Source organism: Talpa europaea (assembly GCF_964194135.1).
Source record: "Talpa europaea genome assembly, chromosome: 11".
NCBI lineage: Eukaryota > Metazoa > Chordata > Mammalia > Eulipotyphla > Talpidae > Talpa > Talpa europaea.
Window position 1 is genome coordinate 93827342 of NC_140078.1, and position 15164 is coordinate 93842505.

The window sequence follows — 15164 nt, forward strand, 5'->3', positions numbered from 1 at the left end:
TCTCTGGTGACTCCTCTCACCCCACACCTCTCTGTCCTGGACCCCAGCTCTTGTATGCATAAATAAATAAATCCTTTTTTAAAAAAAGTGAATGCCACGTCTAAGAACCTTAACTTTACTAAACTTTTCTGCCTCTACCATTTGACAGTTGTTGAGCTTTTTACTTCTACATACACCTTCCCCAAAAACTTAGATGCCTTTCAGTTATTTAGTAACTGGAAGGTGCTGTTATTTAGTAACTGGAAGGTGCTAGAACTAGAAAGATAATGATAACTCTTTCCATTAAGAATTCATGGACTGGACTAATAGGGGATATGAGTGGTCTTTGCTCATTATTTTAAAGTATACATACATTAAAATCAATCTAGCATACGTTGTACTGGAAGATTCCCTTGACATTGTCATTTGGAATTCTTTGAAGTACCTTTTTTAGACTGTGCTGCAATTCAAATAGTAGCTTATTTGAATACTAAAATACAGTATGGATAAATATTAATCCTACTGTTATGTGCCTGGAAAACATAATCCAGATAATTAAACTGACTTGAACTCAGTCAGTACTTGGTACAATTATTGAGTTATCATTGAACAACCTTATTTAGGGTTTTGGTTTTCATTTTCAGAATGCAACCATAAGTTTGGCATGAAATTCTTGGGTTCTATTTTTTAGGAAACATGAAAAAGTTCAATGTAAGCATTTCTTTGATAGACCTGGATAGCAATTTTGTGTAATCTTTTTTCATTCAAAATTAAGTGTTGAAATTTGGGTAGGAAAGTGAAAAATACTTGAGCTATTAGCTTTGATTCTTATAATTTTTTTTTAAAAGATTCATTTATTTATGCATACAAGAGCTGGGATGCAGGCCAGAGGTGCAGGGTGGTGAGAGGATTCACCAGAGACAGAGTGGGGAACAGAACAGATGGATCTACTGAAATACGCTGCTGAGGGGAGCAGTGGGTGAGAGAGGAGAGGTCTGCTGTGCCATATAGGTTAGCTCCCTCGCCGGGGATTGGACTCATGCTGCAGTGACTGCTGATGGCTTCATAGTGCTGAGACTTAACCCCTTCCGCCATCATATTTTCTAATCTAAATCTGCCAATTTCTTGATTCCATGGGCCTCCCTGCTGGCTCAGATGGAGCCTGTGAAGCTGTCTGCGGCCTCTGCAGTGCCGGTTCGATCCCGGCTGGCCGGTGAGGGTCCCACATGGCGCAGCAGACCTCTCCTGTCTGGCCTGCTGCTCCCCTCAGCAGTGTATTTCATCAATCTGCCTGTTCTGTTCACCACTCTGGTGAATCTTCTCGCCCTCCTGGGCATCTGGCCTGTACCCCGGTTCTTGTATAAATAAATCTTTAAAAAAAAATTATGCCAATTTATCGATTCTTGGCCTTTTGGCTAAGATCAAGTGTAAACCTACGTACACAGGTGGAATGTAGTCATTGCCTGTGTGTGTACAGTTGCTCCAGGCAGACGTGTTTCCTGAGCAGATCACTGTACACACCTGACTTTGGCATTACTATCACTTTTGGCCCCAGTCTAGCCAAATTGACAAATACCTTGGCAAAAGCTTGCATTTCTGTAATAGATTCATGGCTATCAGTTTTTCATATCTAAATCAAAGTTGCCCCGTCACCATAATTTCTTCAGGAAAATGGCGCTGTTCTGCTTAGTAATCCTCTGATTAGCATCTTTGTCTCAGGGAAGTACGCCTGAAATTGCACAAGTTGTTGTAAATGAGTCTAGAGGTGTTTGTGGATTTCCAACTTTTGAACTCAGGCAAAATGTACTTTTTAAATAGTTTTTTAAAAACTCAGCCATTCAACTGTATTAAAAGCAATTTTCTAGTAAGGCCTTCGAAGGACATCGAAGCACCTGTTACTTGAGACGTGACAATTTGGTGCCATCTTGTGGTCACAGGCAGTACTGTAATGCTCTGACCCTTTTCTGTTTTCAATCAAATCTGCACCTTTAAAGCATAATCTGAAAATGCTTGGTTTGTGAATCTTACAGAATATCCTTGGAGCATTAGGTAGCAGGCCTCACCCAACGGGAAACTACAGAAATGATAGAATATGTGTGCTTGATGGGACAGACTGGTGAATTTTGCATTTAAGCATTATTCGATCAATTTCAGGGAGAGATGAATGTATTTTCAATTCCTTTCTCATATTCACTCATATGGTTGCATAATAGGATTGCATTAGAATTTATAAGTATCTGTCTGTATGGATCAGGTCTGGATGGTCCACGAATTAGCTACTTCATACATATAGTTAGACCTATGGTGGTTGCACCGGGACTCAAAATGTACAAACGCCTTGTCATTTCCCCACAAACAACACTTTATAACAGCTATTAATACAGTATTAGATTTTATAAGTAAACTAGTGAGGATTTAAGGCATACAATGCGATTTCATATGAGTGACTTGGGGTATTTGTGGACTTTGGTAACCGCTGGGTGTCCTTGAGCCAAACCCCACAGAGGCTGGGGGGCGACTGTACTTGCCTCCCTCATCCATGTGGAGCTGGGGAGTCAGCATGCAGGTGGATACACGATAACCTATGTTCCAGTTCCATCTGCTACTGGTTTGCAAATAAAGATTTTTTGTTACGCAGCTAGCATTCATTTTCAAAGTGTTTCATCACTGCTTCATCCTGGTTTTAGGTACCAGTAAGAGTTTGTTCCAGCAAGGAAGTGAATTTCTTTCTCCTGGTCTTGGAAGTGACCAGAAGACACGGGGCTCCTGGTGTGCCAGCAGGTGTAGCAGCTACGGAGCCCTGGAAACCTCATTAAGGGAGATGCTAGGTTTGGTCTCCTTAGGGTTATTGGGTAGAGCCAGGTTATAATTCTGATAATTGCAAGAGGAAATTTTCAGGAAGTGGTAATATCTGCCTCTCATTTTTCCCATCTTTAAATGTATTCAGAGCTCTTTTTTTGGGTGGTTTTTGGAAATTGTTTATTCATTTGCTCTTTCAATATGCTTACTTAAGCTGGGTTTTAAAACACTACAGAAAATTCCTTGATGGTAAGAAAAAAAGAGCAGAAGGGACACAGGGACTCATATAGGCTAGTTCTCCTGGTCTTTTTCACTTTCTCTGGGGTTGAGCTTAGCTGCCTGTTCTCATTCTCTTTACACTTTCTCTTTCCAGTGTGACAGCCTGACACCTCTGAAGTTGCCTTGTTCTCACTATCTTGCCCTTCTTATCTTAGCCATATATGATGGTGTTGACACCCTTTGCTTCTGCAGATTCTTCTTGTGAGTTTGGGCACCATTGCTGGTTTCAGTAGAGCCTGTTCTTCCTGCTCAGCATGCTCCCTTCTTGCCAGACATCTTCCTTTGCCCTTGGTTTTCACGTGTGGATGTAATGAGGGCACTCATTTATTGCATGTTAATGTTGGGCACTGTGTTAAGGAGCATAACAGTACATATTTTATTCTTATTCAATTATTTGAATTATTTGGAGCCTCGCTTTATAGTTAGGATAACTAAGTGTAAGTCATTGATTCTTTTATGCACAGAGGAAGAAAAGATAATTCTAAGACCTTTCTAGGTGTAAAGGTCTTTATCTTGTAAGTTTGTTCATTTGAATTAGAGATCCAACTTCAAATGCCAAAATTACTTTGAATTATTTTTCTCATGATCAAAGCACATGAAAGGACTTGAGTTTATAATATACAGCTATTAAACTTTCCAGGTCCATGTACATCAAGAAGGGTTCATACAAGTAAAGTTCATGTATAATTTTATGACAACTAAATACAAAACAGGATTATATTAGAGTGTTTTTCTGTCTTCAGCTTTATTCCTGAAGTTTGTTCATCTTTGCTGCCCAGCTGTCCTTTTGTTACTTAAAGTGCTAACTAAAGATTTACTTTCCAAAATCTCAGGTCAGAATTCACTAGCTAGAACTGAATCCTATAAATCAAGACCTAGAGACAATTAAAAATAGAAGAAAACAGATTTTGCAAATGGAATGTGGGACGTGTGACATCATTGTCTTCAGCACCTCATTTGAATTATGTCCCTGTGTCAAAGTCTTGCTCAAAGGCCAGGCCAGAGACTCCTTTGACGTATCCTCTCCTCAGCCTGGTCCCCACCTTCTCTTCACTGTTGCAGCATTCAATCTGCATTCTGCCTTTTTGCACCTGACAGGCTGCTTTATAAAATGTTCTTTTGTGACAATTTCACAATTTCTGTAATTACAAGTAAAATGAAGGTCAGAATATACTTTCAGATCTTGCTCAAGTGTATTCATTCCACTTGCTTTTTTATTTTTAAGTTCTTTATTTGGAACTGGCCATCACCTTCACGATTCTGTTATGCTTCTAAGTTTTGCAGCTCTAGTATGTTCCACACTGTGCCTTTCTAAGTCTTTTGACTGCTGAATGAGTGGGTGCAGCTGCAGACAGTAATGATTGTAAGCACCTACACTTAGAGACTGTCAAATGTGAAATGGAACACAAGAAACACACACATGCTTAAAATGTGTTTAAGAAACAAGGAAGTCTCTTAAGGTTGTATTTATTAAAAGCAGAATACAGAATACCCTGGAATTCAAAGATTATTGCAATGTTTAGCCCCTGACAGGTTAGATCTAAAGGAAAAAGTTAAATTCAAGGGTAGTAACAAAATTTTAAGTAAGAATTACACATCTGGTTGTAGACTGAGTTTATTCAAGCTTTGTAATATCAGTATGATCTTCTGGGTTATCAACCATTAATATCCCAAATCGATTACTCTCTTCTTGCCAACTCCTAGTGTCTGAGGTAGTTCCCACTCTGTTCTTTGACTGGCTGGTACCTTGTTTCTTTGGCTTTTTTTTCTTTGAACTGGATTTGCCCTTTGGAAGGAATAATTCAGCAGGGGCATGTGACTTTGTGGCATTGAACAGCTGTTGATACAGGTGCTGAGCCTCAGGACACATGCTCAGGAGACTCTCTACAGAGGCTGACGCCAGCAGCTGTCGGCACAGGCTGTGCACCAAGCTTCCACTGTACAATCTGTTCGATGGGAGGGAAAAGGTGGTGGTAAAGATTGGGTTCAGTCATTAACCTGACTTCATAAACAATGAGGGTGGTTCTTGCTTCCATAAAATTACTGTTAAAATTACTTAAGAATAATCAGTTCTATGAAGGAAGAAACTGAGTTGTTATTACAAGATTACTTCTTTTGATGGCGATATTTAAATTTTTTTTTAAGATTTATTTATGCATACAAGAACTGGGGTACAGGCCAGAGGTGTGGGGGGTGGGAGGATTCACCAGAGACAGAATGGGGAGCAGAACAGACAGACTGACTGAAATACACTGCTGAGGGAGCAGCGGGCGAGTCAGAAGTCTGCTGTACCATATGGGTCACCTCCCTGGCCAGGGATTGAACTCGTGCTGCAGTGGCTGCGGTTAGCTTCACAGTGCTGTGTCTTAACCCCTTGCGCCACCAGGGAGGCCCCAGTATTTAAAATCTTTTTACCGACAAATTAAATGATGCTTGCTGGTTCTTAAACTAACCCAGAGTTGAGCAGGCCCCTTAACTCTTTAAAGAAAAGGAACTACAAATGAGTTTGATAAGCCAAACAGGCAGTTTGTTGAAATCAGAAAAAATTTAATGGCGTCATTTGCAGCCATTCATTCTCTTGGACTAAAAACATACTTCACAAATAATTAGGTGGAGTTAACTAAGTTATGTATATAACTTACTGGCAGAGCGATATGTGATGAAATGGAACCATCACTCATTGGTAATGCTGAGATGTAAGTACAATCCTGGTGAATCATCGGAGAACTGTCTGGTCTTGTTTTTCCTGTTTTAGGGGATCTGTACTCTCTGTATGCTAGGGAGTGCGGCTACAGCAGTGAACAGGTCCCTGCCCTCATAGAGGAGACACGAAGCACATTGACAATCTCAGGTTCATTTTCTAACCATCTCCTTTTAATTTCCTCATTCACTCCCTCTGGTACCTCCTCAATGGACAATCGTCAGAATGTTCAATTCACTGATCTGTGACTTTTCCCCCCGCCTATATCCTACGTGCTATTATTTCTCATTTCTCAAGCAGCCTAAACCCACAGTTAAACATTAAATCATGCCCTGGCATATTGGCTGCCTCCCGCCCTCCCTCATACTTGCCTGCTTAAACAAAAACCCTTAGATAGTGTCCACTTAAGCGTCTAATTGTGATCTCATTAGTAGAAAAGCTCCATGGTGGCAAATATTTAAAAAATGTTTCATTCAGTACAACCTAGCACAAAGTAGGCATTTAATAAATATTTGTGTGAACAATATGCCAAGTGATAAGAAATGCAATTTGAAAAAAATATATGAGGAGTCAGCTGAAAGCGAGTAGCGCTAGTGTGATACTTCGGAAGGAGGGTCAGATAGAACTTCAGTTACATCCTGAAGGGAGATGAGTTACATCCTACCAGTCCACTGCCTCTTCTTTACTTTAAGGACTGATATTACCTAATTTTAACTGTTTTCAGTCGGCTGAATATTAGTATTGTTATTCAACTTAAATTATATATATATGATGTTGGGTAAAGCAACTAATTCAATTTTTTTCCTTTTTATTTGTAAATAACTTTCTGTTGAAGTAACATTGTATTATATGAGTTTCAGCATCTGCACATACTACATCAAGTTCACCCCAAAGGTCCAATTTGACCCTGTTGCCTGATTCTGACCCCCCTCCTTTCTGGTAACTACAAATTTGACCTTATAGCCTAAAGTTCTATTTTTGTTTTAGTTCATTAGTTCTATAGACAACATGGTTAGAAAATGAACCTGACTGAGAAAATGACTGACTGAGCGTACGACCCTCCTGGTCTTTCTACGGTGTTGAAAATGACGTGTTTTGTTTTTTTTAAGATTTATTTATTTATGCATACAAGAGCTGGTATACAGGCCAGAGGTGTGGATGGTGAGAGGTCTCACCAGAGACAAGAGTGGGGAACAAAACAGGCAGACTGACTGAAATACACTGCTGAGGGGAGCTAGTCAGGAGAGGTCTGTTGCACCATGTGGGTAGCTCCCTGGCTGGCCAGGGGAGGAACTCATGCTGCAGAGGCTGCAGATAGCTTCATAGGTTGTGTCTTTAACCCCTTGGGCCACCAGGGAGGCCTGATTTTTTTTTTTAATAACTGAGTAATAGTTAAGGAACCTATTTTTAAAAATAGGATCTGATCATGGGAATTTCTTTTGGGAGTACGGAAACATCTTCCTGTTTCCAGCTCTCCAGGTGTAACAGTGACCTAAGACCAGTTATACTAAGATTAACTTTTAAGATAACTTCTTTACTTTAAATGAATAAAGTATTTATTTCCTTGTGCAACCATCTGAAGTAGTTTCCCGTGGTGCTTACCGAGTTAGGTCTGGCTCTGGGAAGGGACAACAGAGCAGCTGGTTGAGATAGAGCCCCATCTGCAGACAGCTCTGCCACTGACAGAAGATGTGAGCTGTGTCTAGGTCTAGTCTGGTGCCCGGCCGCGTCTGCTGCTTCACTCTTTGGAGCTCTTCATACAACTTTTTAGCACCACCTTCCTGCAGCTCTTCCTTATCTAGAAAAACAAACAGCACAAGGGCAGTGTTTCCAGATGTGTTGGATAAGCTCACCATGTTCTCCACAAAGAAGAAAATTTAGTTTCACTAACCAAAATGCTTTTGTCTTTACTATTTTAACTTCACTGTTCCAGTCTTGCTCCGTGAATTGAAATACTGAGAGGCCTTTTTTATTGACTAATGTTATTTGACATTGTATTTTTCCTTAAAATACCTTTTCCACTGGCCTCGTACCTAGGCCTTTAAAACAAAACAAAAAAGGCATCTGAATTCTCTAAACTCTAAATTCTCTAAATTCTCTAAACCTGCCTCTATGAAAATTACTATTACTCCTCTCTTTACTTCTCCTTCACTTTGACTTCCTTTCATGAAGACCCTGTGCTATCTACATAGTGTGCCTGTGTAAAGAAAGAGCCTGTGTGTTCAAAGTACATTTGAATTTAACGTCTGTCTTCTGGGAGGAAAACAAAAGTTTGACTCAGAATTTGGAAATGAAGAATGCTGCATGTTCAGCTCTCGGCTTTGCAGGTTTGCTTGAGCAAGGGAAGTGCAAAATTACATCCAGGCTAACTTGTAAGGAAAAAGGAGGCCCCACTTTTGACCAGTGAGGGAGCAGCAAGGCACACTGAGCCTGGGTGCAGGGTCCTCAACTAAAAGATCAGAAACAGACCTGACATGCCCCTTCTGTTGGACGCAGGTTAGAACTTAATAGGCTCGTGCTCTGAGAATTTTCTTCACCCGTATTTAGGATTCAGCGAGAAGAAATGCCCCAAACATGTCTTCAACCAGCAGTGGGTCTCATTCGCATTAGGTGACTGTCAGAGAACAGCATTCCTTCTGATAGCTGCTGCCACACACGGTGTCTTAGAGCCGATGCTGGTTCATTCGTCCATTTAACTTAAACCCTAGAGTAACAACAGCCAGTAGAGCTTTCTGTAGTGACAGCGAGGTTCTGTATCTGCTCTGACAGAATCATTTCTAGCACAAGTGGCTGCTGAGCACTTGAAAGGTGACCAGTGTAGCTGAGACGCCAGATTTTTCATTTACTTTTAGAGCTACATATGCCTAGCAGCTATCTTCTTAGTACTGTCCACAGTTTGAAAACTATTACACGTGTTTAGATAGCAACAGAGCATTCTTACTCTTTTAAAGAGAATAATTTCATTAGAGAATTGAAATGCTCCAGTACATCAACATTTATCTCACCTGCTATTTAAATGCAGATGAAATTGCCTCAAAGTGTAAATTTCTGTAATGGAGAGAGGTTATAGTTTTTACCATCACTACTTAAGTAAGTGAAACTTCAAACAGTGGTGAAAGGAAAATTAAAAGAGAACGCACAAGTGTAGATGTTTCTTCTGGTATTTGGAAGTGATCAATTGGCAGTTTTAAGTGCCTAGTGATGATGTTGCTCTGTATTGAAGACAGGGATCGGGAACATTCTGCCAAATGCAGCTGGCGTGTTACACTGTCTCTCACCCTCACAGACGAGAGTGCTGGGGACAGCACAGGTGGGATCGGGCGGTGTTGGCCTCCACTGTCAAGCCCTCCAGCATTGAGCCTGGCACAGCTGTGCTCCAAAATATTTACCAATGAGTGATATTTTTGGTGCCTCCATCTCTAAATTTTGATATAACTGATGGGAGTAAGTAAGCCAAAGGATGTTTTATTTAAACTTAATAATATGCAAGTAACATGCAAAAATTTACTCCCGGAATTTGGAGGTACACACCAGGGCTGTTGATCATGGCCTGCAGGGGCCCCAGCAGCATGCCCAGCAGCAGGGCTTGGAGATGATGCATCTTGGCCTTGGCCTCGGAGTGCTGTAACCAGTAGCAGCTGACAGCAATGGGCAATTTCAACAAAGCAGGGATCGGGTCCAGGACGGTTCGTTTCACCTTCAGAGTTTCTGTTAGAAGCATTTGCCGACTGGCCAAGGACAGCTGAAATACATCCTGCAAGTTACTTTGGTTTTTCAAGTAGGAAGACATTTTCATACTTGAAACTGTCCTGTCAGTTTCTTTCTGTGCAAGATAATCAGCCACACTTAAAGCATTTAGAACATTAATGAGGTGCTTGTTAATAAACCTGGATGACTGGCTGTGCTGCCAGCCCCCACCTCACAGCCCTTGCTGTCCGCGCACCCAGTGTGGAGGCTGGTGAACGGCTGTCTTCAGAATGCCTGTCACTTGGGAAGCTGGTTAAACATTCAAAATCAGGCCCCCAAACTCCTAAGTTTGATTCATCAAATCCAAGGGAAGCTCAAGAATCTGCATTTTGAACTCTTCTGCTTTGAGAGCCAAAGCTCTGTGCTCAAGCCAACCTTTATTTGCCAGTGAGTAATTAGGCCTTAACTTCTCCACTACTGACCAGCTCCAGAAGGCAGACCTGGAGGATGAGCACCCTGGCAGCGTATCATACAGGGTCCTGTCTCAGGTTCCTTCTCAGGTTAATGCATTATTGCATGAGAGCATTAAATACAATGGTTATAAACCATGGTCTTAATGATTTGATACAGTGAGCAAATCTTTAAAATGAGAAACATGCAGAGTGCTTAGCCATATAATTGTCTGTACAGAAACTTGCATTAACTACTTATATTTAAAGTAAGAACTATCTCTAACCTCCTAAACTGCTTTAAAAAAAAAAAAAAGAGCAACGCCTAAGGCTAAAGAAAATGCCTGTAATGCTTAGATTATTGAGTTCTCCAGCCAAGTTATGACTTTCGGAACAAAGTAGTCTGGGCTTTTACTGTTGTTCCCTCACTAGCTCTACAGCCTTGGGCAGGTTTTGAGCTTTCCACAGTCTGAGCAGTCTGTACAGTGGACATTATATAATGAGTTGCCCAAGACATTTCATGAGACCCATCTGTCCTTTGTTCAGAAAAGAGTAACTACTGTGATGAGATTTTAGCCCATGTGACACCCCACCCTACCCCACCCCACAGGAAGGCAAGCACATGCCTGGGGAAGAAGCTGCCACAGAGAGGCAGGGGCTTTGAGAGAGGCTGGTCTTTGTACTTATTCCCCAAGAACCATCCACTGCCATGTCTCCTTACCCTTAACTTCTTGTGGCTTAACTTGAATGGCGTTCTGTCCACTGATGTAACCAAAATGGAGCCCCTATCCCATATGGTTACCATGGGAATTAAACTGGAAATTGTAAAACTTGATTACAACAGCTGGCATAAGGCAGGTAAGGTATTAACCACATTATGTTAACAACAATGAACAGATACTGTCACATTTTCTAAACTTGTTCCTGGCATTTGTGTTTGGAATCACATTTGCTCATGATACTGTTAGAGTCATCATGGGCTAATCAGAGCTAAGAAGACTGAGTTGGATACAAATTGATGCTTTATGGCAAGGGAAAGCCAAATGATAGCACAATACAGAGAACTAAAATTGCACCCTACTTTCAACACAGGTAAGTGATGTCATCTCTACCCGGTAAGGAGTATAATCAGCATGCTCCGCTCATGAGCTCAACTGAATTTTCGGGGGAGGGAGGTAAGTATCCTGATCTATTTCATATCACACACACATAAAAAAGTCAGTTCTAGATAGCTCCACAAGTGAAAGGGAAAAAATCATTTTCATGACATTGGAGTAACAATAATTTCTTGACTAGGTCACAAAAGTGATACCCATAAATAAATAAAAATTAGTTAATATAAGCAACTACTCATCAAAATATGACACCAGTGAATGGGAGCGGCTGCATCAGAAACAAACACCAGAAAAGTGGACAGGAAACTTTGAACAGAAACATAACAATATCTAAATGGCCTACAAAAAGGTAGTCAAGTCATCTGGGAAATGAAAGCTAACACCCACCAGATTAGCTAATGTGACACTGCACAAGGAAGTAAGGTATCAGCAAGGGTATAAAGTACTGGCTCTTACAAGCCGCTGGGGGAGTATTAATTGGCATGGCCACTTGGCAACAGTATCTGGTTGTGGATAGTCTACCCCTGACCCATGTCTTCTCCACTCCTGCTTACAGATGCAACAGAAATGTGTCCTATTTTCATTTAAAGGAGGTGCACCACATGTTCATTGCACTGTTTGAAACACCCCAGACTACAAACTCCCCAAATGTCCATCAACTCAGATTTTTTCCTTTTTCTTTTAGCCACATAACCCATTGTATTGCTACCTAGTATCAACAGAATAGTAGTATTAATGCAAAGAGGACATGAAGCACATGAAAATAGCAGACTTGGAGCTCAAAGATTTGGGTGTGAATCCCAGCACTGACACTGGCTGAGGTATCTGTTAGTTACTTTGGAGTCCTCGTTTTTCTGGCTGTGAAATGGGGGCAACATAGCAAGCACACTCAGATTAAGAGAAAAACACAGGTACGTGGTAACCTGTCCAGCACAGTACAAAGATGTCACTGTTACACTCACCTCCGTCAAGTTGCTTACGTCAAAGTGATCCTTGGGAAGTTCTACAGCAACAACCGATGTTTTGATATTTTTATTAATCCTCTCCACTTCGCTAAAAACTAGAGGCTGAGGTGGCAATGCCTCCCGGCAGGGACAGGCACTCAAAAGCAGCCCGTAGATGACCTGCCGGATGGGCTGCGAGATTCTGTGGGCACTTGGGCGCTGCATGTGTTCCACCTGGGTGTGAAGGAAGGTCCGTCTTAGCACCAGAGCATCACTGATGAAAGGTGACAGCTGGCCTTTGGCCAAAGCTGCTAGCACCCATTCTGGTAAACCCAGATCCAAGGCCCCTGGACAGGCATAAGTACCACTCTGGAAGAAATCCTGCAGCTTCACCTGGGACTGCTGGTATTCTTCCATGGAACTGCAGAGAAGTTCCTTAACATTTTCTCTGTTTTTGGAGGGAAGATATTTCAGAACATTCTCTAGTGCCTCAGCAGCATTAGAAAATTGAGACAACCAATTCAGAAGTCCCAGAACTCGGTGGTGTCTTCTCCCTTTAGAACTGGCAGCTCCAAGAGGAGGACGTACTCTGCTGAAGAAAGTCTCCATGATGGGTAGATTAACATAGTCATTTCCACAAAGCACGGCAAACAGAGGGAGTAGGTCTCTACTTATGTTGCTGAAGCGTCGGCAGAATGCATCCAGGGAAAAGCACTTGGCTGGGATGTAATAGTCTTGCGTGCCCTTAATAGTGTTCCTGTTTCTCCAATGAAAGGTATTAAAAGGGCAAAATCCAGTTTTCAGGTCAAAAATGCAAAAGTCACTATCGGATGATAACACAGGACAATTCCAGTGATTAGCAAGTGTCATAATGTCCCGATCTGCTTCTGAAAAGCACTGGACAAAACACACCCGAAGCTTGCTCAAAACCTGTATGAACACTTCCCGGATGAGCAAGGGACATACATACCCACCCCCACCAACAGAAAGGGAATGGGCCATTTGGATCTTCTCTCTAGCTCGATCCTTTATAGTTGTAAGCTTTTTATCTGAAATATCACACCCTCCATCTAATACAATGTATGGGCATATATTGCAAGCAAACAATGATTCAAAGAATTTTTCCACAACATCTGCAAAAGAATCATAGTCCCCTCCATACTGGAGCTCCAAGCCCGAACTGAAGCAAAGCCGGTGGAACAGAGCATAACCATCAATAACAATTTTTGTGTTTCGCAACTTCAAATCAGTGAAGAACTCATCACCATGATCTTCCACAAAGCTCATTAGTCCTCGGATACCCATGATGATGCTCTGAAGAACTGCCTGTTTAAAACAACAGAATACATGTTCAACTGATGTTGGTTACTGGGTACCTAATCATTGTTTCCAGCACCACTGCATCATCATCATATGTTATGAATGCTCTTTGGTTATATTAGGTATCAGCATGTGTGAATATATTAGGTATCAGCATGTGTGAATTCTTACCTAGATCCTCAGGCAACAACAGTGAGCTGAGTGCATTTTCATTCTCTTGCTTTTCCCCATGAATTACAAGGCAAAAAATGAATGGTTTCATGGATTTTGACCTTTGGATGGAAGTGGAGATTCCTGGTGAGTCCAAAGCAAAATCAGTTAAAATCATTGACACAATAATATGGAATTTATGTGGGTTTTGATATTGCAGTTACCATCTTACAGCAGAATATTCTGAGTCAAAGTAAAAAGCCCTAAACTAGGAAAAAATAATTTTCTCAATCTCCTAATTAATAAATCAGAAAGCATTGAGCTTCAGTCAACTAAAGTGTGTCGGGGCAATGTTCTTTTTTTGACAGCGTCTGGGAACTGCTTGCTCTCAGACCTTAGGAATTTGGGTGCATCTTTACTGTCATAGTTTTGGGTAAAGAAACTTCTGCTTCATGCCTCTCAGAACTCATTTCTCCAGTTCACTTCCTCCAGGGTCTGTCTTCATCTTTGAAGATAGACTAACTTAACTCACTGCAAAAAAACCCCCAGTTATTACTGTTGTTTTTTTTTTTTTTTCTGGACTCAGGCTCCAGGATGGCTCAGCTTGGCACTGCTAATGATGCTCTTTATTTAAAATCGTGACATTTTTGTCAAACATGGGTTTCCAGCATTAATTCTGACTTTAAGGGATCCTGCATTAACATGTATCTCGATGACTGAATCTTGGGCGTCCCTTTCCATTTGGTGTCCGATTCACTCATCGCAGACTCGGCTCTCGACCTTCTCCTGCGTAGCACTTACAAGTTCGCCTTGGAAAGCTCCTGCGAGCAGGGCCCGTGCAGGCTCACCCTAAGCTAAGCCCAGGCCACTGCAGGGCGCAGCAGTTCAACTAAAGGCGCACTGCAGAGTGAAAGGCGCACAAAGCCTCGAGCTCAACTTTCAAACACCCTCACGCCTTGCGCCACCAGGGTCCTCACACCCCGCCACCCACGGCGGCCTCCCGGCCCCTCGGCCCCTCCCCAGGAGCCCCCGGGAGCCCCGCACCTGAGAGTCCCACCCCCCCCGAGCGGGAACCGGAAGTCTCAGGTCTGACGTCACGGGAGCCTGGGGTCCCTGAGCCCCCGGTGTCCGACGGCGAGGGAGAAGGTGCTTCCGGGCTTTAAGGCGCGAGGGGGCCCGCAAGGCTGGGGAGGAGACTCGGCAGGGCAGTGAGGCCCGCAGGGCGCCAGCCTTTTCCCCGCACACCCGGTGGCGCACGCTTCCGCCTCGGTGACGCGCACGCTTCCGCCTCGGTGACGCGCTCGCGGCCGCCGCGCCCCGACTTCCCGGCACGACCCGCGCCGTCTCCCTGGCAATGATGCCAAACAGCCGTGGCGGGCCTGCGCCTGGCCGCGCACAGTGCAATCACGGGCGGCACTCAGGGCAGGCCCCGGCGCCCCGGCTCCTGGCCGGACGCGGAAAGGTAATGCAGAAGGCGCTCGGCGCGGGGTGCCTGGCTCCCCGTCGTCGGGCAAGGAGTGTTCCGGGCTGTCCGGCCGGCTCCCGCGTCCCTGGGCCGCCCCGCCCGCGACCTCCTCGCGCCCCCCCACTCCAGCTCCCAGACCTGCGCCGTCTCCGGAGACCGCGTGTGGCCTGTGCCTCTCGATGTACGTTACCCCCCCTTTGCAAAAATGCACATTTTTAAAAGTTGAGGCACCAAATTGGCTCTTTTACCTTGAAGTGAAGATTTCCCTTTCAGGTT

General features: G+C 43.0%; 2 protein-coding genes across 5 annotated transcripts in view; one reads left to right on the forward strand and one right to left on the reverse strand.

Moving 5' to 3' along the window:
- The window catches only part of ATP2C1 (ATPase secretory pathway Ca2+ transporting 1), a gene marked incomplete at both ends in the record, with an annotated part of 114782 nt that extends 107318 nt beyond the window's left edge, over nucleotides 1-7464 (forward strand). For 3 of the 4 annotated variants that reach the window (XM_084247296.1, XM_084247298.1, XM_084247299.1), the window contains one exon: nucleotides 7369-7464. In XM_084247296.1, coding sequence (XP_084103422.1) covers nucleotides 7369-7464 — 96 coding nt within the window. Of the gene's footprint in view, nucleotides 1-7330 lie in introns of all 4 variants that reach the window. The other variant, XM_084247297.1, reaches the window with a different exon arrangement.
- A 957-nt stretch (nucleotides 7465-8421) lies between these two features.
- On the reverse strand, nucleotides 8422-14184 carry ASTE1 (asteroid homolog 1; the record flags this gene model as incomplete). The annotated part of the gene is made up of 4 exons (XM_084247817.1): nucleotides 8422-8462; nucleotides 9290-9581; nucleotides 11972-13279; nucleotides 14080-14184. The coding sequence occupies 4 exons, from the start codon at nucleotides 14182-14184 to the stop codon at nucleotides 8422-8424; spliced, it is 1746 nt and encodes a 581-aa protein (XP_084103943.1).
- Nucleotides 14185-15164: the final 980 nt, after the last annotated feature.